This window comes from Oryctolagus cuniculus, chromosome 5, assembly GCF_964237555.1.
Source record: "Oryctolagus cuniculus chromosome 5, mOryCun1.1, whole genome shotgun sequence".
Taxonomy (NCBI): Eukaryota; Metazoa; Chordata; class Mammalia; order Lagomorpha; family Leporidae; genus Oryctolagus; species Oryctolagus cuniculus.
This window is the reverse complement of record NC_091436.1, coordinates 158489240-158511602: the sequence shown is the minus strand read 5'-3', so window position 1 is coordinate 158511602 and position 22363 is coordinate 158489240. Positions and strand designations below refer to the sequence as shown.

The window sequence follows — 22363 nt, the reverse complement described above, 5'->3', positions numbered from 1 at the left end:
ATATACTTCTGTCTTTAAAAGATTTATAGTTGTTTAATTATTTATCTGAAATGCAGAGTAACAGAGACAAAGGGAGAGACAGAGAAATCTTTCTTCCACTGGTTCTCTCCCCAGATGGCTGCAACAGCCAGAACTGGGCCAGGCCGAGCCCAAAAACCAGGAGCCCAGGACTCCAGCCGTGTCTTCCGTGTGGGTAGTAAGGAGCACGTACTTGGGCCATCACCTGCCTTCCCAATGACACTTAGTTATTGTGCCATTTTATTAAAGAAAAAATGTGTACATACATCCAAACGTGAAACATAACCTGGAAAGTAAAATGACCGCGTGCTAAGCAGTGGTTAATTTGAGTTGGAACATTTTCTTCTTGTATTGTATATTGTTTAAATTTCAGAAACTAAAATCTCACCAAATTAACAGAGAAGTCAGGAGAAGCCCAGTGGAATACACCACTTCTCTCCCGGCCCCCTTTCCCCAGGGGGGACAGTGAGCACCAGCCCCAGTGACGTGTGTGCCCTTTGTATGCACACATGGACCCTCTGGTACTTTTTGATACCAGTGGAGGTAGGCTGTATCCCAGGGTGCTCATGGAGTGGCCTGTACAGCAGGTTAAGCCCCCCACCCTGCGGCTGGCATCGCATGCTGGAGCACTGGTTCTGTTCCCAGCTGCCGTGCTTCTGAGCCAGCTCCCTGCTAAGGGACCTGGAAAGGCAGCAGAAGATGGCTGAGTGGGAGACCCGGATGGAAATTCTGGCTCCGGCTTTAGCCTGGCCCAGCTCTGGGTGTTGTGGTCATTTGGAACTTAAACCAGCAGATGGAAAATCTCCTTCTCTCTCTGAGACTCTGCCTTTTAAATAAATAAATCTTTGTGGGGGGGGGGGAGCTCATGTAAAAGTAAAAAAAAATTATTATTTTTTTAAATTTAAGATATAGAGAAAGCTCCCATTCATTGATCACTATACAAATGCGTGCAGTGGCCGTGGGCCAAAGCCTGGAGCTGGGTACTCAATCCAGGTCTCCCCTATGGAAGGCAGGAACCCAGTCACTTGACTACATCCTCCACAAACTTTGGAAGCACCCTTGTTTGTTGTTCTGCTGTTTTTGCTTCTTTTATTTTAAACTTTGTATTTTGGATGGATTTCTCGTTTTCAAATTCTTAAAAGGAGTCCTGCAGTGACCCCCACCCCACCAAAAGGGTTAAGAACGGGGAGGGGGTATCATAGTTCTAGAAACGCCTTCCTGTTCTATGCTCCTGTTCAGCTTTGGCGTGTACATACCTGACTCCTGGTGGCCGTGCAGGGACATTCCCTTTCCTCTTAGGGCCAGTGACCCTCAGGGACCCCCCACCCACGGCAGGCTGGCCTTTCAGACGACTGTGCCGTGCTGGCTGACCGTGATGAACACTGTGACAGGATGCGGCTAATACCTGGGTAATGTCTCTTAGCTTCCTTCTGAGTTTCAGGTTGGGCTCGTTTCTTTGGTAAACTTTTGCCTTGGAAGTTTTATAGTAATTAAGCCCCCATTTACCTGGCTCATCCTGTAGTCTGGCCCTCAGGCCACAGTTGCTCCTCGTAATGGGGGTGTCGCGTGGCCTGCAGCAGCAGGTGACTCTGTTATAACTGGTGGTGCTGGCTAGCTCATCCTGTGAATGTGGTGCCATTGTGTCCCGAGGGACAGTTTGTTCAGTGGCCCAACTCGAGCCACCAAGGGCAGTGTTCCCGTACCATGGAGCCTGGGCAGATGCTGTGCACAACCCGCACTTGTCACCTTTCCTGGCACACATGTGGAAGCCAGGGCTTCCAGAGAGAAGGCGTTTCCTGGGCTGGGGGCGTGGTGGTAAACCCAGGCTTGCTGCTCCAGGCCCCCAGTCGCTGCTGCCTGCTGGCCCGTGTGGAAGAGGGAAGCAGCGTGCTGTGTAGCTCAGGCTGCCTTGCTCCGGGCCCGAGCTCCCGAGGTCATGGCACAGCAGTCTCCGTGCCCCCCAGAGCCCGGCTCCCAGAGGGCCCTGGGTAGTGACTTTGCCTCCCTCTCACATTTCCAACCTTCCTTCTCCCTGCCTTAAAGAATCTGGATGTGTTTGAGTCTGTGATCCTTAGAGATCATGGACGTGGTGAGTAGAGGCCCGACCTCGCCCACTGCCTGGTCCGCACACGCCCTGCACCGAGACTGTTCAGGTAAGAAGGCGATGGAGAGGAGTATGGCTGTCCCTTTAAGGGGTGAGTGCTGATGCCCCAGTGCCCCTAGAGGAGGGCTGGGAAAAACACTGGGCGCAGCACTGGCTGGGAGAGGCAGAGGGTCAGGGTGTACTGGCAGGCGCACTCCCTCCCTGTGTGGCTCTGGGGCCCAAGACCCTCCCCAAGCCCAGCAGAGCCCCCTTTTCTCCAGCGATTCTTGTTCCAGCAAGACCAGAGATGGGAGAGATCAAAGCCTGCTTTAGGCCGAGCTATAGGGCAGTTCCTTGGCACGCTGTGAGCACAGCACTATTTCCCAGGCTGAGCCTTGGCCAGGGGCTTTGCAGGTCAGAAGGAAGAGGCTGGCCAGAAGAGCCCTGGTCACTGGAGCTGGTCTGACAGCGGAGGTCACTGCTCTTGGGTGCCATGATTTTGCCCTGGTTGATAACGGCACCCTTTACCGCAACATTTTATTATAGGGGAAATTGATGTATTATTTGCTGACACAGGGATCAGTATGGAGGACAGCCAGCCTGAAAAGCCAGAGGGGCATGCTGGTGAGGTTTTGTAATCTTGAGGGCCACCCCTCCAAAGTCCCTCCTGGCCAGCTGTCCCTCTGCTCCCTCAGCCCTTCAGTCCGGGTGCAGGCGAGCACAGACCGGCTGTGCGTGTGGGAATCCGTCACTGGGTTAGTAACCCAGGTTCAGTGGGCCCCGGCACTCAGCGTGTCGGTGGAGGAACACTGTCTTCCCGTCTACCCTAGTTACCATGACTACCTCCTCGCATCCGCTACATCAGAGATCATCAAAAATGGGACAAGGAAACCAGTGTTGTCATCGTCTAATAATAATAGCTAACCTGCAGTGAGCAAAGTATTTTGTTGTGACTGGTAGAAACTGTGTTAGAAATGTGTATCAGAAAACATGTCAATTCCAGCATCTTGACACAATAGTTTGTTATGTTTAAATAATTTGTTTGTGTTTTCAAACACTGAATTTTCAGCTGGAAAATTGTTTTCTGGTTGAGGGCTGACATGAGTGCAGGTTATTAGCTCTCCTCGTGGTCACTCCTTGTCGGGGTGGGTGGCTTAGAGGGGAAGTGTAATTGGCCGTGCACAGCCGCGACCTGGAGCTTCCCTCCCTTATCTTCCGTAGCCTCCCCGTCCAGGAGCACCCGCAGCTCCTTGATAAGGTAGACAGATGCCCCGGCCTCCGCCCCGGCACCCGATAAAACCCTTCCTCCTTTCCCCCAACCATTTCCATGTAATACAATTGTGGATCCTGACCCGATAATATCTATAATTTAGAGAGCATGGCTTCTCCAGGCTGGGTGCGTGTTGGAATCACTGGGGAGCTTTACAATGCCAGTTGAATGGGTGTGGGCTGCCTCCTGACCGTGACTCCGGGGCCAAGTGACTCCAGTGTGCAGCAGGTCTGGGTGCTGTTTTGGGGAATGTGTAAAGGAGCATTGAGCTCGTGGAAGAGTGGTGCCAAGGGCATCAGCCTTGGGCGGAGCTGCTTTGGCAGCTGGGTGAAGACCGCCTGTCTGATGCTGTGCGTGGCCCTTGGCTGGGCTCCTTGGGGCTCCAGAACAGCGTGATTTGGGGGAGGAGACCTTCGCTGTTTTTTTATTTCTTAGGAAACATGTCCTGATCATAAAAGCCAGTGGTCTTCCTAGCATCCGCTAGGGGTAAAACGACTCAGTTAGAACTCCTGGGCCCGTCCTGTGCAAGGGCGTGGCCCCACGGGGCTCTCAGCCCTGCGCATCAAGGCTTCCAGCCGAACCCAGCTGCTTGAGACGTGTTTGTATGATTATAAGCTTTCACAGACTTTGGGTATATTATTAAGGGACAGAAAGTAGAGACCTTAAGTGGCTCAATGTGACACACTCATTATGTGTCTGTAGATTATTTTCCTGGGCAGTTTTGCTACGAAGATGATCTTCTTAGTGAAGAGTCAGCATTTAATTGATCCCTAATTTAAAGCCTGCTAGAGCTTCTGTTTCCTTTGTGTTACTTCACGTTTTTGTTAGTTTTATGATGGACGCATGGTTTGGGAAAAAAATGAGTGAGCACTCTTGTGGGGGTGGGTCATGCGAACAGCCAGGTTAGGCATTTCGTATTTTAGATGTTATTATGGCAGGTTGAGTTCATGGTTACTTTTCCTGTGCCATCACGACTCACTGTCGCTCTAGAATGGACATGGCTTACGTCTAGTTAATTTTTTCCTCTAGCCTACTTCACCAGTAGTAATTCTGGATCTTTTAGAAACCCTTGAGCCGTTCACTAGAGATTGACCCTGACCTCAGGCCTCAGCGTCCCTGCGGGCCCCGGACTCCCAGCTGCCCTCCTGTGTAGCCGTCGGCCCGGGCGCCCGGTCTCCCTTTTCACTTCCAGCCCACCGCCTGCCCCTCCCGCGAACTGCTCCCCAGCACCGCCATCTCCCTGAACTCTTGTCCTTCCTCCCGGGCACGTCCAAGTGTGGCTTCCCTTCCTCACTGCCCCATCCAGGTGGCCAAGCTTTGTGGGCCAAGCACGAGGGGCCCTGCAGTGAGGATTGGAGCCCCCAGAGATTCACGGACTTCCAAGCTCAGAGAGGCCTTGTAGCTCTGTGGCAGTGCTTTGGCTTGTCCTTGGCATCAGTCAGCTCATCTGTTTCCTTACGATGACCATTCCCAGGCCCTGTGCACACGCGCTGAACTCCCTTCGCTAGACTTTCTATCTGGCTTACCTTCCTTCCTCCCTTGGTCTCTCCTGTTCCAAACCTGCCCTCTGCCTGTCCTAGAGCCTTGCTCCGTATGGTCCTCATTCCCCTCCCACCCCCGTCTCCGCTCTGCCTTTGTTGGTTCTTTCCTGAGTGTCTGTAAACATCGTGGAAGAAGAACACAAGCACTCTCCATCGCCCTGGGTTTCTCTCCAGCCTTGGTTTAGCCTCTTATTTTCTGCTCAATGTTTTGGGAGGCAGCTCCTCCTCATCTCTCCCTCCCCCTCACTTCCTCAGCCCGCTGCCCTCTGGCCTTCCCACTTCCCCACAGTGGCCGGTTCATGGCACACTCCATTGGAGGCCACCTCGGTCCTTACCGTGTCCGTTGATTTGACGCTGAAGCCCTGTTCTCCTGATGGATGCGGCTTTAACCCTTTCTGCTTCTAATTATGTTCAGTCAGTCTCTTTTGCCCCTTTCTTGGGTTTTTCCTCTTCTTGCTCCTTAAAAGCTGAGGCAACCTTCTTTCCCACCAGTTATTCCACCTGGACCAGGTGACCTCAAAGCTGCTTGCCAGAGCATTTAAATGTTATGCAATCTGGTCTGATTTAATAAGTCCTTCTAGAAACCTACAGTATAATAGTTCTGTGATCCCGTATCATATGGAGGCACCGTCATTTATTTAACTGGGTGCTGCTGATTATTTAGCTTATTTCTATTCTGAAAGCACTGTGATAAGTAGCATCTACTCCTCTCCTTTCATGGTCTCAGTATAGATTTCCAGAAGTTGTATCTCTCTAATGAAGGCCCATCTCGGTGGTATGTTTGGTCAGCTGACTTCATAGAAATGTGATATTTTTGCTTCCACAAGCTTTATGGTATGGTTTTAACTGTCGGTTGTGGAGGGACGTGGCTCCCAAATTCTGTATCTCTAGGTTTGTATGTGGAAATGGCTCTGAGTTCCCAGCCCTACGTTCTAATGCCCCTCTTCTGAGGGCCCTCCACCTGTGGGTGTGGTCACACACCTCCTGCACGGGAGCCACTGCACCTGTTCATTTCTCTAGGGTCCTGCATGCGGGGTTGCTCATCTCCGGTGGAATTCCCTAGGTATCAGCACATCGGAGCTGGTGAGGCCTATGTTCAGAGCCAGATAAACTGTCTTGTTTACAGGCTGAGTGGCTTGAAGGTCTTCAGATTTCAGAATATTTGCATCAACTTTACGGGTTGATCATCCCATGTTTGGGTTGGAGTTGCCCAACTCGCAGTGTTTTCATGTGTTAGAAGTCTTTCATTGGCCGGCGCCACGGCTCACTAGGCTAATCCTCTGCCTTGCGGCGCCGACACACCGGGTTCTACTCCCGGTCGGGGCGCCGGATCCTGTCCCGGTTGCCCCTCTTCCAGGCCAGCTCTCTGCTATGGCCCGGGAGTGCAGTGGAGGATGGCCCAGGTGCTTGGGCCCTGCACCCCATGGGAGACCAGGATAAGTACCTGGCTCCTGCCATCGGATCAGCGCAGTGCGCCGGCCACAGCGCGCTGGCCGCGGCGGCCATTGGAGGATGAACCAACGGCAAAGGAAGACCTTTCTCTCTGTCTCTCTCTCTCACTATCCACTCTGCCTGTCCAAATTAAGAAAAAAAAAAGTCTTTCATGTGATCTGGAAATTGGGAATTTAGAGTCTACAGCCAACGTTTCTTTAAAGCATAGTGTAGCACATTGTCAGGAATTATTTCCGCTAAATTTAGGTGACATTTTTATATGAAGGTATTTATTCATTGTAGGTAATTTAATAATTGAAGAAAATGTAGACAGTAACATGAAAACTTCCTACTCTGTGATACCCATTCACAGTGTAGCCTACTTCTTCACAGACCTACTAGTGTATATACTTGTGTGTTTATGTTTCATGTGAATACGTCCATGTCCATGGTATAAAATGTTTGGAACTGTGCTTTTTAAGAAATATGCCTTGAGCATTCTTTCTGTCAACAAGTATATTTTTAAGACGTTATACTGGACCAAATAATATTCTACTATATGGAAGGAAATATTGAGCCAGTCCTCTGTGGTTTTCCCCCACGTCATTGTTAACACAGATGCTGCAGTAGATACCGCAATAGCGTTTGTTAGACTGCTGTTGCGGGTCTTTGCACTGTGTTGCATGAGACAGGGGTTTCACGAGGAACACAAGCAGCAGGCAGCCTTTGCTCCTGGGGAAAATGCTGCTCTGGGGTGAGAGGGGTAAGCGGTTCAGACGAGGGCCAGCGAGCAGTGAGGGCAGGCCTGCACGGGAGCTGCTGGGGCGCCATCGGCGTGGCTCCTTGTTCGGGGGGAGTTAATAGCAGACCATGTGGTCAGTCTCGTGAAGAGTATCCTTTCCTATTGCATTTTGAGGGGCTTTTTTCAACACTGAAAGTGGATGTGATACAGTCAATACATTCTGAGTATTACTCAAATTACTCCCTTGTGCTGTTGCTGCTACGAGTCATGCTAACTGGCTTTCAGATATTGAAGTATCTTTGCATAACTGGATGTGGTTTTCTAACCTGTAAGTGCACTTCTTTTTTTTTTTTTTTTATTTTTGACAGGCAGAGTGGACAGTGAGAGAGAGAGACAGAGAGAAAGGTCTTCCTTTGCTGTTGGTTCACCCTCCAATGGCCACCGCGGCCGGTGCACAGCGCTGATCTGATGGCAGGAGCCAGGTGCTTCCTCCTGGTCTCCCATGGGGTGCAGGGCCCAAGTACTCGGGCCATCCTCCACTGCACTCCCTGGCCACAGCAGAGAGCTGGCCTGGAAGAGGGGCAACCGGGACAGAATCCAGCGCCCTGACCGGGAATAGAACCCGAGGAGCCGGCGCCGCGAGGCAGAGGATTAGCCTAGTGAGCCGCAGTGCCGGCCTGAGTGCACTTCTTGTTACAGTTTGTCAAGCCCTTACTCCTATAGGACATGTCTGTAGAGTTGGTTTTTCTCCCTCCTTTGGAGAGGTTTTGCGCTTTTTTTTTTAAAAGACTTATTTATTTGTTTGAAAGGCAGAGTTACAGAGCAAGAGGGAAAGACAGGAAGAGGGAGGTCTTCCATCCCCTGGTTCACTCCCCCAATGGCTGCAGTGGCCAGGGCTGGGCCAGGCCGAAGCTGGGAGCCTGGGTCTCCATCCAGGTTTCTCATGTGGGCACAGGGGCCCAAGTGCTTGGGTCATTTTCCCACTACTTGCCCAAGTGCATTAGCAGGGAGCTGGGTCAGTGGTGGAGCAGCGGAGACTCAGACCCATGCTCAGATGGGATGCTCGCGTCACTGCTGAGCCACAGTGCTGGCCCCTTGGTGAGGTCTGGATACCCGGGTCTGTCTGTGGCCATACCACCCTGAGCGCACCGGATCTCGTCTGATACCCGGGTGACACCGGCATTGTGATGTGCTGTGGGCACCTCCTGTGTTGTATGGAGGCTTTGGGACCCTTTAGGAAATGCTTCATCCTTTAGAATGGGAAAGAATTTTGGTGGAACTGACTGGGCCTGGAACCTTTAGAAAAACTAAGTGTGTGTTCTCCTGCTTCGTCCATGCAGTAACCATGACGGTCTTTCCTCTACCTGGACCAGTTTGGATAACTATATGTTCTCCCAGAAGTTTTACTGGTTTGTTGGAGTTTTCCAGTTGGTCGGTGCAGAGTTGAGACTCTTTTTTTTTTTTTTTTTTAATTTCAGACAGCGTTTTTCCGTTTGAGACACTGATAGTCCAGATTATCATTTGCGGCCCCAGTGGTGATAGGGGAGCCTGGATAAGTAGTTGTGTGCACTGGATGCAATGTTTACATTAATAATAGTGAAATAGCTCTAGCAGTTAATCCTACCAGTAAAGAACTTGACCTGATGTTTAATGAGAAGGCGTAGGAGTTGTGCTCTATTCAGTAGTAAAAACAGCTGAGTCGCAGATGGTGATCCTTTTCAGTCAGATGGTACCACCTTTCACAGTTCATTAGAATTGACTTCCTAATGGTATACTAACTTGTATTTAAACATTGCTTTGGGTTGCCACATAATATTTATACCATTTTTAAAGTATAATGGGATGTTTTTGATTCATCTGTATCCTGAGTGATGATCAAGTCAGGGTAATTAGCACATCCATCACCTTGAACTTCTTACCAGTTTGTGTTTTTAAGGCTCAGTGAAGAGGGAGGCTGTCTGTCACCTAGTGAGCTGCGAGAGAAGGCTGAGCCCACGGGGCTACAGGCAGAAGCCGTTTGTGTCTTGTGAGCTGAGCCCAGGGAGCTACAGGCAGAAGCCGTTTGTGTCTTGTGAGCTGAGCCCACGGGGCTACAGGCAGAAGCCGTTAGCATCTTGGGGACTGAAGAGAGTAGCACTTGGTCTGAAGGCTGCATTAGCTTTTCATTACTAGAATGGAATAGCCTGGAAAAGCAACAGGGTTATTCTTGGCTGATGGTTCTGGGGATTCCCAGTCCAAGACTGGGTTACCCCTTGGCTGGCCGTGGGATGAGTCCAGTGGTTGGCAATGGTGGGGGTTTCTTAGAGGAGGGATCCCGTGGTGGGCCTCGCTCAGGCCTCTTTTATAACCAGTCCTCTGGGGAGAGCTCTCTTCTCGTCCCAGCCCTCCAGCCAGGCTCAGCTCCTGGGCACTGTGAGCGGAGTAAGTTCCCGCCCTTTGGAGTTTTCCGTCCTCACGAGTGTGTGCAAACCAAGGCAAGTGCTCTCAATGTGCGCACTGAGTTGCCCGACTGCAGAAGTCTTTCCTAATGCTCAAGATGACAAAATGCAAGGCTCTCAGGTGAAGCCACCACCGCCAGTTCTCAGTGTGTGTTTAGGTTCTCCTTTTCAGAGCACAGCCGTGCTTGTGTGGGCTCCTGGGCAGGCCGTCTTCAGGGTTTTCAGCATCAGCAAGTCACACAGCTCCATCTTCTCACCGTTTTTGCTAACAGTCATGAGATGCGTAACTGTAGGGAGGCAGGGTTCTCCAGGCAAGGTTTAGTGTGGCACAGAGGATGGAGTGACAGACCTTGAACGAGACCTGCAGCCTGGGAGGAAAGAGCTGCCCTTATAGCCTAGGGATCTGGCAGAGCCTGGCTTCTGGGGTGGGGGTGCTGAGCCTGAAGGGAAGAAGGCAGTGGGGCAGGGGGAAGAGGTAACTAGATCACCAAGAGCATTGTGGGCCCTGCCGGGGAATTTGGGCTTTATGGCCCTCGAATTGATGCTAGCATGGTGGTTTGAAGGATCTGCTAAACTGAGCCGCTCCAGGAGGGACAGGCTGTTTTCTTTGTCCCTCTTCGGACTGAGCCTTCCTGCTGTGGAAATCCTGAATTGAAAATATTGCAAAACTGGAAGCTTTTTGAATGCTGAGATGATGCGGCAGTGGACTGTCCCACACCCGACTTCGTGTGCCAGGCCACCATAAACGTGCAGGTGCACTCCAAGTGCCGTGTGGGATTCTTTCCTTCGAGCTGCGTGTGTCAGGCGTGTGTGGAGCACAGTTGAGCTTCATGTTTAGACTTGTGCTCCTCGTCAAGATGTTGTGTCACGTGTGTGCGGGTGTGCCAGGGGCTGAAGCACATCTGATCTCAAGCTCTCGAGATCAGGAACCCACAGCTGTACCTCTTCCCACCGTGCCTGACCCAGGGCAGGTGTGAGATACAGCGAGGGCACACAGCTCTCCTTCAACCAGGGCCTAACAGTTGAGTGCTGGGGCTGAGGCGGGAGGGTCCCTAGCCTGTGACGTGCCAGACCCCAGGGTGCCTGAGGAGCTGCTGGGGCAGCTGAGGTGAGGGGCGAGGCCCCCCCAACCCCCAGCAAGGCTGAAGGTGGGTGTGGCAAGGACTTACTGTAGAAGACTGCTTTTTTTAAAAAAAAAAAAAAAGATTTTATTTATTTATTTGAGAGGTAGAATTACAGACAATGAGAGGGAGAGATGGAGAGACGGAGAAAAAGGTCTTCCATCCACTGGTTCACTCCCAAATGGCCACAGTGGCCGGAGCTGAGCTGATCCAAAGCCAGGAGCCCTGAGCTTCTTCAAGGTCTCCCACGTAGGTGCAGGTGCCCAGGGACTTGGGCCATCTTCTACTGCTTTCCCAGGCCATAGCAGAGAGCTGGATTGGAAGTGGAGCAGCCGGGACTTGAACTGGCACCCATATGGTTGCACCAGCCCCTGCTTGATTTTTATAACGGATTTGGATTTGTCTTTAATGTTTCACTCTCCTTCCAAGAATTCTGAAAGAAGGGTGGTTTATATAGGGTTCTAGGACCGTTTGTTTATCTGAAGGGGGGAGGCTGGAAATAGGAGAGAGGAGAGGGGTAGAGAGATCCTCTGTTGGTTCACTCCATAAATCTTTTCTTTCTTTTTGCTCAGTGGTTTCAGATTTTGTTTCACAAATAGATGTTTCTTTATAATTAGTTGTCAATGATTTAAATAGATTTCTTTAAAATTTTTTATTTAGGGGCCAGCGCTGTGGCACAGTGGGTTAATGCCCTGGCCTGAAGCGCAGGCATCCTATATGGGAGCTGGTTCTAGTCCCAGCTGCTCCTCTTCCGATCCAGCTCTCTGCTATGGCCTGGGAAAGCAGTAGAAGATGGCCCAAGTCCTTGGGCCCCTGCACCTGCGTGGGAGACCCGGAAGAAGCTCCTGGCTCCTGGCTTCGGATCAGCACAGCTCTGGCCATTGCAGCCCATTGGGGAGTGGACCAGCGGGTGGAGGACCTCTCTCTCTCTCTGCCTCTCCTCTCTATGTGTAACTCTGACTCTTCAGTAAAAAATAAATAAATCTTTTAAAAAATGTTTTTTATTCATTTGAAAGACAGAGACAGAGGGAGAGATCTTCCACCTGCTGTTTTATTCCCCAAATGACTGCAACAGCCAGAGGTGGCCCAGGCTGAAGCCAGGAAGCAGGAGCTCCACCTGAGTCTTCCACAAGGTGGCAGTGGTCCAAGTACTGGGGCCGTCACCTGCTGCTTTCCCAAGTCCGTGAGCAGGCAGCTGGATCAGAAGCAGAGCAGCCAGGACTTACACTCCGATGTGGGATGCCAGCATCACAAGCAGCCCCGAAGAAGATGTCTTTGCATTGTTTCCTAGAAAAAATACTTATGTATGACATCATACAACATAGGTCTTAACCTTTTCATTAACAATGTCTGTGTTTTAAAGAAGAAAGAACAAGTATAAAAAAGTATCAATTTGTAATAGTTGCAGAATGAGAATAGAATGAATACTGTGAATAGCACCTCTCTTGGCCTGCTGTCCACACAGCCTGGCCCCTCTGGATCTCAGGAGGATTCCAGACCCACTCCTGTGTCACTGGGGGTCGTTTCCAGCTCTGTACAACTCCGAGTGTGTTTAGTGAAGTACGTTAGCGTCACAGCTTTGTTTAAGCATAGTAAGAACTCCTCATAGTAAGAATGCATTACTTGAAATTTAGTAACATTCTGTGAATGTCGGCTTTATTTGTATATTTATTTTAAAAAATGTATTTATTTATTTGAAAGTGTTACACAGGGGAGCCAGCTTAGCTCTGGCCATTGTGGCCATGTGGAGAGTGAATCAACTGATGGAAGACTTCTTTCTTTCTCTCTCTCTCTCTCCCTCCCTCCCTCCCTCCCTCCCTCCCTCCCTCCCTCCCTCCCTCTCTCTTTCTCTCTCTGCCTCTCTGTAACTCTACCTTTCAAATAAATAAATCTTAAAAAAAGAGCTATACAGAGAGAAGAAGAGACAAAAAGAGAGAAAAAGAGAGATCTTTCATCCACTGGTTCACTCCCCAAATGGCTGCAGTGGCCAGGGCTGGACCAGGCCAAAGCCAGGAGCTTCTTCCAGATCTCCCAAGTGGGTAGCAGGGTCCCAAGCACTTGGGCCATCCTCTGCTGCTTTCCCAGGTGTGTTAGCAGGGAGCTGGATTGGAGGTGGAGCAGCTGGGACTCCAACCAGTGCCTATATGGCAATGCTTTACCCTCCACACCACAACAGCAGCCCCGTGTATATTTATTTTTAAGTAAATGAGAAGCCACTATTTATTTCCAAATGTGTGGTTCTTTGAGAAATTTTTTCTCAGATCACAATGTGAGGGAGGGCATACTGGGGGCTGTCTCGGCATCTAAGACCCCACCCCTGCCCCACAGAGAGGTGTCCTTGCTGCTCGGGGTGGCCCTGGGCCGGGGGCGGGGAGAATGTGGTGACCAAGCTTCAGCTCCCAGGTTGCCAATCCAGCAGCAAGTCCTGCGGTTGCTATAGTCGGGAGATGGTAATGTATGCCATTTTTAATAGGAAAGGATAGAAAACCGAGAGCAGTTAAGTCTCTTTCTGAACTGGGCATCCCTGTAATTCGTCAGGAAATGTGTGATGGGGCAGAATGTGAAAGGGTATCTCTTGTTCCCGGTCAGTAGTGGGAAAAATGATAAATATTGCCAGAAATATCAGTGAATGTTCTCGTATGCACCAGCTACGTGTGTGAACAAGTACTGCTTTCTCTGTGATGCTGGAGCTGTCTTCAAACCCCTTCTTATTTTTAAAAAAGATTTATTTATTTACTTGAGAGGCAGAGTTACAGAGAGGCAGAGGCAGAGGCAGAGAGAGAGAGAGAGAGAAGTCTTTTCTCACTTGTTCACTCCTCAAATGGCCACAATGGCTGGGGCTGAGCTCATCCGAAGCCAGGAGCCTGGAGCTTCTCCCAGGTCTCCCACGTGGGTGCAGGGGTCCAAGGACCTGCACCATCTTCTACTGCTTTCCCAGGCCATAGCAGAGAGCTGGATTGGAAGAGGAGAAGCCGGGACTTGAACCGGCACCCACATGGGAAGCCGGTGCTGCCGGTGAAGGCTTTATCTGCTATGCCACAGCGCCGGCCCCAACTACATCGTATTTACCAGGAGAATTATAAAACACAAATTACATGTAAACAGAATTTTTTTTAAATAAAAATTGACTCCAGCAAAAGCTTTTAATGATGGCTCTTACAAGCTCTCTAATTGATGATTGTGTTTACCTATTGAACTGGAGCTGTGGGTAAAGCATTTGTTAGATGCTTATTATAATATCTAATGTGGTAGCTGCCTAAATTGCTAGTCCCAATTTGTGTACTGTTATTTTAGGACAGAAAGGTAACTTAATTTTCAGTATTTTGTAAGCAAATATACACGGAAGTCATTTTTATTAGCATTTTGTTATGAGAAAGAACTAACAGAAGGTGGCCAAACTTCCATTTACTAAATAGTAGCTATTCTTTAAGTTTGTAAAATTATGAGGTTTTGCTGCTTTGGACCACAAGTGATTTTATTAACAAAAAGTTGCTTTTATTATATAATGCTGAATTATGTGTGCCTAAACTCTATTAAGCATCACCGTTAGTACTGTGAATATATATAATACATACTTGTATTATTTTTGATTCTTAAGTTTGGGTGAACTGCTGGCATAGAAATCATAGTGCTTTGGTAATAAGACTCCTTTTTATGTTTCTCAAGGGTTGTGTGTTTATGTGTTTTGTATATTTACAGTTTGAATATCTACAAGGAACCTAGTGTATTTCAGTTGAACAAATGGAGGCTTTCCTCTTCTGTTAATTTCCGTTAATGCAGATTTCATCCATGCGTTCGGTCTTTCTCTCCTTGGAGTAAAACCGCCGCTGACGGCGGGATCCAGTTTCTGCATCTGATGCGACACCTCTGCTGCCCACCAGACTGGTTTCTGCGCCTCCCCCATTTCACAAGAAATCACTAATGTTTGTAAATTAGAGGAACTGCCTTCTTTCCCAAAGATGTGTGCTCCTGGGATGGTTTTCTGGATCTGATGATTAGCAGGAAGGACGCACAGGCCGTTGCTGTGGGGGTCACTTCTGACCACTGCAGAGATACGCTTGCCTCCTCTTGCAACACCCGCCCCTCCCCCCTTTCTGTGGTACCCGCTCTGCCTTAATGTGTCCGGCTGGTGGATCAACATGAAATTGAAGGACATTTGATCAAGAAAATGAAAGTTCTCTGAGTTTCTGGGCTTTCTGGCAAAATGGGCAGGGAGGCAGGAGAGCTGGAGGCTCCATGGAGGGGTGTGTGCCTTTGTTTACTTAGAGTACGAGCGAGGTTGGAGGTTTCCTCTGCGTGGCCAGTAGTGGTGGATCTGGCATTGGAGACAGTTTCTGGGGCTGATGGTACTTACCAGAAGGCAGAGGCTGAATACCTGCCCAGTACAGGATTTTAGTTGCATTTATCTAAAGTGTACGAGGGCTGTCAAAAATGTTACGCAATTACTGGAATCGTATTCAGCTTAGTACAAAATACCACTCTGGGAAGTTTAGACACTTTACCGTGACAGTGCAAGTGTGGAACAATGGGTTAAATTTGGGATTTATTGATCGTAGTCATCAAATATGAATATCCTCATGAAATGCAAGGTCATCGTTACCAAAGTAGAACCTGCATGTCCTTACAAACTCCAGATGTGCCAGAGAGCCTCAAATCGAAGAAGAGCAGGCTCTGGGCTGCACTAGCCTCGCTGCTTGTCCACTGCCGAGGCAGCCCTCCTGGCCTGGTCCCACCTGCCTTCCCAGGCTGTGCGCGTAGACAGCAGCTCAGTGGCAGCTTTGTTTCTAGCGGGTCTTCCCGCTTCATTGACACTGAGCTGCGATCCGGGCAGACACGGCTCTGCCCGCTCCTCCCGGCTCGCCACTGTTCCATCCTGCGTCCTGTATCTCCTGGGTCCATCCTAGGTCTTAGGCCATCTGTGTTGGGCAGCTTTTCACCACTTGAGCTAAAACACCCGAGAGGGACCAGGAAGAAGCCTTGGCCGGGCTCACACCCGACACCAGGCAGCTGCATGGCGGCGGAAGGCCAGTCCCATGATGAGTGGGGAAGTGGAGAGACACAGGGAGCACACTCTCCCTCCGCCCGGCGAGGCCTCTCCTTATAAAGCCATCTCCAGGCTCCCAGGACCTCCGCCTCGAGCCTAATCCTATCCAGTGACTTCCCGAGACCCCACCTTCAGACTCCAGGATTGGTGCCTGCCTCTATCCTAACCTGTCGGCCATTACCATGGCACTGTGGGGTTTAAAGGTATGTGTCAGTTTAGGGGCTCGAATCCTGTTAAAATTGTACCACCATCTATGAACTTTGCTTAGTCTTATTTCTAAGCCAGTAGGTGTTTATTTTAGCGCTGATAAAAATCCCTACTGGGCACTTTGTAAGTAAGAAAAGTACTATTTTAAATATATGTATTAGAAAACTAAACATTTTTTTACTTGTGGGCTAGTGAAGGGCACACCCGCTTGCATTATTGGAATAATCTTTGAAAGTGGTCTTTGTGGGGCATAGTTGGTAAACTGCTGCTGCCTGTGACTCCTGCATCCCATGCCGGGGCTGCTCCGCCTCCACTCCAGCTCCCTGCTAATGTGCCTGGGAAAGCAGTGGAGAATGGCCCGGGTACCTGGGCCCCTGCACCCACATGGGAGACCCAGTTGAAGCTTGTGGCTCCTGTGTTCTGTCTGGCCCTGCCTCGGGCTGTTGCAGGCGTTTGAGGAGTGAACCAGCTGATGGGCAATCTCTCTCTCTCTCTCTCTGTAACTCTGCCTTGCAAATCAATATAAATAAATCTTTAAAAAAGAGAAAGTGATCTTTGTGACTAAGAAATAAATTATAAATTTAAAGGGGAATGTATTCTTACTTGAACAGTTTAAACACAGTTGTTTCATAAATCGTTCAACAACTGTTTTTATGCAAATGGTACTGTTCGTAGTAGGTTTGCTTTACTGTATTCTTGTCTATGATGAATATACTTACATGAATTTCTTTGTGTTTCTTAGACAAAATTGAAGAAGCACAAAAAGAACTGAACGGGGCAGAAGTTTCAAAAAAAGGTAATGAAAGCATTCTGCATGCAGACATCATTTTGTGCACAGGATCTTTAGCATTTCAGTTTTGCTAAATAAATCGGTGCAAACATATCATAGGATTAGACATCATCTCAAACTAATTGGTACCAAAAGTTTTGTGAACTTTGCCTCATGCAGTAGTTTAGGGGCCCCGCATGTTCTGTGACTGTTTCCCCAGACGTGAGTGCAGGGCTGGTAGGATTGTGAGATACTGCTGCAGCTCTTCAGAAAGTCCCATCTGTAAGCCCGTCCTGCAGCCACAAGACCATCGGAATCATGAATACACACGGCTGTGCCCATGCGTGGGTGTGTGTGCTCACCTGACGAGGTGTTCTTTTAAAATGGTGAAAGTGTAAGACACCCTGAGTGCCCGCTAGTGGGAAAATAGTTGAATAAATTGTAAATAACATTCCTGTTTGGGTTATCATGAAGCTTTAAAAAAAGAGTTAATGACTTCAATTGACAATGACTTATTTTTAAGAGAACCAGAATTAGAGTGTAGCACGTGAAATACACTCCCTTCCGTAGAACAGATAACAAATTCAAGTATATCTGCTTGTGTGTACACACAGACACACACACACACATGCACACACGTATGCACAGTTTGAAAGGATTTATACACATATATAATGGTGGGAGAAGAGGGACAAGGGAAGATAACTCATTTATGTCTTCCTTTTGGTTCACCAGTTATATATCGAGTATGATTTTGTACAAAAAGTCAGAACACTAAGAGCAAAAGTTGGTTTTCACCGTAGAAAGCGTGTTGGTTTTCCTTCCGAGGACCCGAGGAGGACAGGAGCTTCAGCACCTGGGGCGCTGCCAGGCAGGGGGACAGCAGAGCTCCAGGCTCTTACAGAGCAAGACGCCTTGCGTGCTTCTCGTAGTGCAGGGGATGAAGTTGTCTTCATGCCATTCATATGTCACGATTTATTACTGTTTTTACTTGTTATATCTTCTAATTGCAATGGGGTACTTTAACAAAATGGTTTAACTAAATAGTTGAAAGTCTTTTTTGTTTTATTTATTTAAATATTTTTGCCTTTCTTTTCTTTCTTTTTTTTTTTAAAAAAAAACTTTATTTATTTGAAAGGCAGTTACAGAGGTAGACAGAGAAAGAGAGAGAGAGAGAGTGAGGTCCTCCATCCTCTGGTTCGCTCCCTATATGGCACAATGGCCAGAGCTGGATTGTTCTAAAACCAGGAGCCGGGAGCTTCTTCCAGGTCTCCCACGCAGGTGCAGGGGCCCAAGGACTTGGGCCATCTTCTGCTTTCCCAGGCCATAGCAGAGAGCTGGATCAGAAGTGGAGCAGTCAGGACTTGAACTATCACCCATATGGGATGCCGGCACTGCAGGTGATGGCTTTACCTGCTACGTCACAGCCCTGACCCTTTTGTTTGTTTTAGATCTAATTTGATGGCTGACTAAGTTTTCAATGGGAAGATTAATTTCTTCCATCCACTTCTCCCTCCTTTGGAGCAGCCACAAGCCTCCAAGATTATAGTGTGGGATTGGTCTTCATAATTAGGTAGTCCTGGGCCAGCGCTGTGGCCTGGCGAGTAAAGCTGCCATGTGCCGTGCTGGCATCCTGTATGGGTGCCGGTTCAAGACCTGGCTGCTCCACTTCTGATCCAGCTCTCTGCTGTGGCCTGGGAAAGCAGTGGAAGATGGCCCAACTCCTTGGGCCCCTGAACCCATGTGGGAGACCCGGAAGAAGCTCCTGGCTCCTGGCTTCGAATGAGCTCAGCTCCAGCCATTGCGGCAAGTTGGGGAGTGAACCAGCGGATGGAAGACTTCCCTCCCTCCCTCCCTCCCTCCCTCCCTCCCTCCCTCCCTCCCTCCTTCTCTCTCTCTCTCTCTCTCTGCCTCTCCCTCTCTGTAATTCTACCTTTCAATTAAATAGATAAATCTGTTAAAAAAAAATTACATGATCCTGTGCAGTGCCTTAAAGTGTCTTCCTTCTGGATTCTGGATAACCTGTGTCGAATCTGACCCTTTGATGGCATTCCTGCAGCGAAGCCAGGCTTCAGAGCGTAGAGAAGCCTGCACAGCCATGTTGACGCTGGAAGGACTGACCACGGACCCCTCCCACATTGCTGTACCCATGGAGCATTTGGGACACTCACATTCTAGGAGCTCTTTCTTTTTTTTTTTTCCTTAAAGATTGATTTTATTTATTTAAAGGTAGTGTGACCGAGCGAGAGAGGGAGAGACAGAGAGATCTTCCATCCGCTGGTTTGCTCCCCAAATGGCCAAAAAGGCCTGGGCTGGGCCAGGCTGAAGCCAGGAGCTTTATCTGGGTCTCCTACATGGGTGGCAGAGGCCCAAGCACTTGGGCCATCTTCTGCTGCTTTCCCAGGCACATTACGGATGTTGAACCAGCACCAAAAGCGGTGCTGGTATTGCAGGTGGTGGCTTAACCTGCTACACCGCAGGAGACCTTATTTTTTAACTTCCGTGTTCAGTCTTTTCACATCTGCTAATGGCTTAGAAGTAGCAGAGTAAGTGTGAGTTTCTCTTCTTTTTTCTGTGGCAAAGATCTCTCTGAAAGTGAACTAAGTGCCTGATAGGATGAAGGAAATGGAACAGAAATTCTGGAGAATTGGATAATGAGGTTCAGAATAGTGGAGAGGGCTACAGCTGGCAGCCCACGACCTCAGACCTCAGGGCAGTGCCAGGCGAGCGTTGTGTGGGGCACACCACTTAGCATTACCACTTGGCAATTTCATTGGCACATAGAAATTCTGGGCAAAATAAAAATAAAGTAGTTTTCCTTCCAAATATAAGCAAGGAATAATACCCGTTCCTCTTTAACACATGAGTGGAAAAAAAGTCTCAGTAAGGGGTCTTGAGATTTCTCAAATCTTTTCTTATTAGATTAGCTAATTTTTTTTTTTTTTTTTTTGACAGGCAGAGTTAGACAGTGAGAGAGAGAGACAGAGAGAAAGGTCTTCCTTCCATTGGTTCACCCCCCAAATGGCCACCACGGCCGGCACTGAGCCGATCCAAAGCCAGGAGCCAGGTGCTTCTCCTGGTCTCCCATGGGGTGCAGGGCCCAAGCACTTGGGCCATCCTCCACTGCACTCCCGGGCCACAGCAGAGAGCTGAACTGGAAGAGGGGCAACTGGGACAGAATCCGGCACCCCAACCGGGACTAGAACCTGGAGTACCGGCGCCGCAGGCAGAGGATTAACCCAGTGAACCGTGGCACCGGTGTAAGATTAGCTATGTTTTTAAAAAAATAAATTTGTCTCTTCCATCAAAACATATGCTTAAAAATCTGTGTCATTTGTTATTTTTAGATGATGAGGCATCGTCTATGATAGATCACTTTTTCGTTATTTTTTCTGATATGTGTATGATTTTCATCCTGAGAGTTTGATTGATTCTGACTTTTTAAACATATACTTGTAATGTGCTAAGGTTTGTCTCCGGGGGGCCCTGACTTGAGGTTCTTTCTCACCATCTCTCCCTTTTTGTAATTGTTAGGAAAAGTAACAGATTCATTTTCAGAAGCATGTAGCACACTGGAAGGTTTTTTTTTTTTTTAAATCACGGATAGATTTAAAATGACATTTATTTATTTATTTTTTTGCATTTTAATGGAAGATAAATCTGTTTAATGTTGTATGATAGCCTAGAAACTGATTTTGCCCAACACAGAGCAATAAAGAACTGCGCTAAATTATGTTAATATATTTATTTTATTCCCTTTCTCTCCTTATGAATGAAGATTAGATGACTTTAATTTGGTTTATTTTTATTTTAATCAGTTTGGGAACACATGCAGGCCACAGCTTTCGCGTAGCCTCCTAACGCCGTCATGTTCTTCCTGCTTGCTGTCTGCTTCCTCTCAGCGCTTCGTGCCTGACGCTGGTTTTAGAGCTGGTGGGGGGATTTGAAGGAAATAGGGGCTGTCCCAGATGTGGTCATGTGATGTGAATAAAATACTCATCACCTGGGAGGAAATCAGCGGGTCAGTTAGCAGGGCTTTGTGTGCTGTCCCGTGAATAGGCAGTAACTGCTACTTGGATACTGATGTTACATAATGTTGGACATGCATAAATTCATACATGTAACTAAGAGGGATCCCACGCCCGGTGCCCTTGTGTGAGCCTTCCGGGCACATGGAGAGACTGTGTGTGCTCAGAGGCACACCGTGGTGCTGCGTTGTTTTCCGGAGTCTCTAGTTTTCCTTGGTTGGGGGGTGACTTTACCTCCCTGCCACTGGTGTCAAGAATTCATTTTGTGCTCACTGGCATGTGGTGTTTCAGGCTTTTAATTGGGTGGGTACAGAATGGCACGTTGCTATACTCTTGCTCTGTGTACTTTCCTGGTCACTAGTGTTAGAAGACAAACTCCAGACATAGTGAATTTCTCAGGTTACCTGCACACAGGATTCATGATGTAGGCGGCGCTCAGGGTCAGAGGAGGCTCAGGGAGCTGTGCCCGGCTGTGTCAGCAAGGATCTCTCTCTGCACAAAGAAGCACAGCAGAGCCATTCCCTGATGAGCCAGCTGTGGCTGTGTCAGCCCCATGGGGGCGCTGTCCTGACGCGTTTGCCGTATTTGGACAGGGTCTGATCAGCTGACTGTAATGGGGTGAACATCAGCTGTTGTGATTGGCTAAGGCCTTATTATTTGTTACAGAAAAAAACGATACCCCTGTAACTCAGGTTTTTATTTGTTTCCTGGTAGATGGTGGTTTGTTAGTAGGGAGCAGGCCTCAGGCCCGCGGCCTCTTCTCATTAACACGAGCAGTGCCTTTGTGCATTTTTTGTAAATTGAGTTCCTGGTGCCTTTTTTTTTTAACGTATTTTGGATAAGCAATCTACATTCATTTGTGTGTTTTAGTTTTTGTCTTAATTGTTCACTTTTTTAAAAAGTATCTTTTAGTAAACAGAATTTTTTCATTCTGATATTGGCAGCCTGTTACTCTCTTTTATGATTAGTATTTTTCACCAAGATTCTTGTTTAACTTAAAAAGTTCTTCCCTGCCAAGGTTTTATGTGTATTTTCCCTTCCTTCCTTCCTTCCTTCCTTCCTTCCTTCCTTCCTTCCTTCCTTCCTTCCTTCCTTCCTTCCTTCCTTCCTTCCTTCCTTCCTTCCTTCCTTCCTTCCTTCCTTCCTTCCTTCCTTCCTTTCTTTCTTTCTTTCTTTCTTTCTTTCTTTCTTTTTACAGGCAGAGTTAGTGAGAGACAGAGAGAAAGGTCTTCCTTTTTCCATTGGTTCACCCCCAAAGTGGCCGCTATGGCCAGCGTGTTGCGGCCAGCGTGCTGCACCGATCCGAAGCCAGGGGCCAGGTGCTTCCTCCTGGTCTCCCATGCGGGTGCAGGGCCCAAGGACCTGGGCCATCCTGCACTGCACTCCCGGGCCACAGCAGAGAGCTACACCGGAAGAGGGGCAACTGGGACAGAACCGGTGCCCCAACCGGGACTAGAACCCAGGGTGCAGGTGCCGCAGGCGGAGGATTAGCCTAGTGAGCCGCGGCGCCGGCCTATATGTATTTTCTTCTAAAAGGCTTAGTGTTTTGGCTTAAAAACTAATCTAGGGTTGATTTTTTAAAAAACATATTGAATTTTTTCTACTGTAGTATGCGTTAGGCTTCCAGTTGGTTTTTTCTCAAACGCGCAGTCAGCCATTGCCAGGCTGTTC

At 48.6% G+C, this 22363-nt stretch overlaps 1 protein-coding gene across 7 annotated transcripts in view; it reads left to right on the top strand.

The window, feature by feature from the left end:
• HIVEP1 (HIVEP zinc finger 1) overlaps positions 1-22363 on the top strand; it is a 144236-nt gene that overhangs the window by 66038 nt on the left and 55835 nt on the right. For all 7 annotated transcript variants that reach the window (XM_070074401.1, XM_070074405.1, XM_070074406.1 and 4 more), the window contains exon 3: positions 16638-16691. In XM_070074401.1, coding sequence (XP_069930502.1) covers positions 16638-16691 — 54 coding nt within the window. The remainder of the gene's footprint in view (positions 1-16637; positions 16692-22363) is intronic.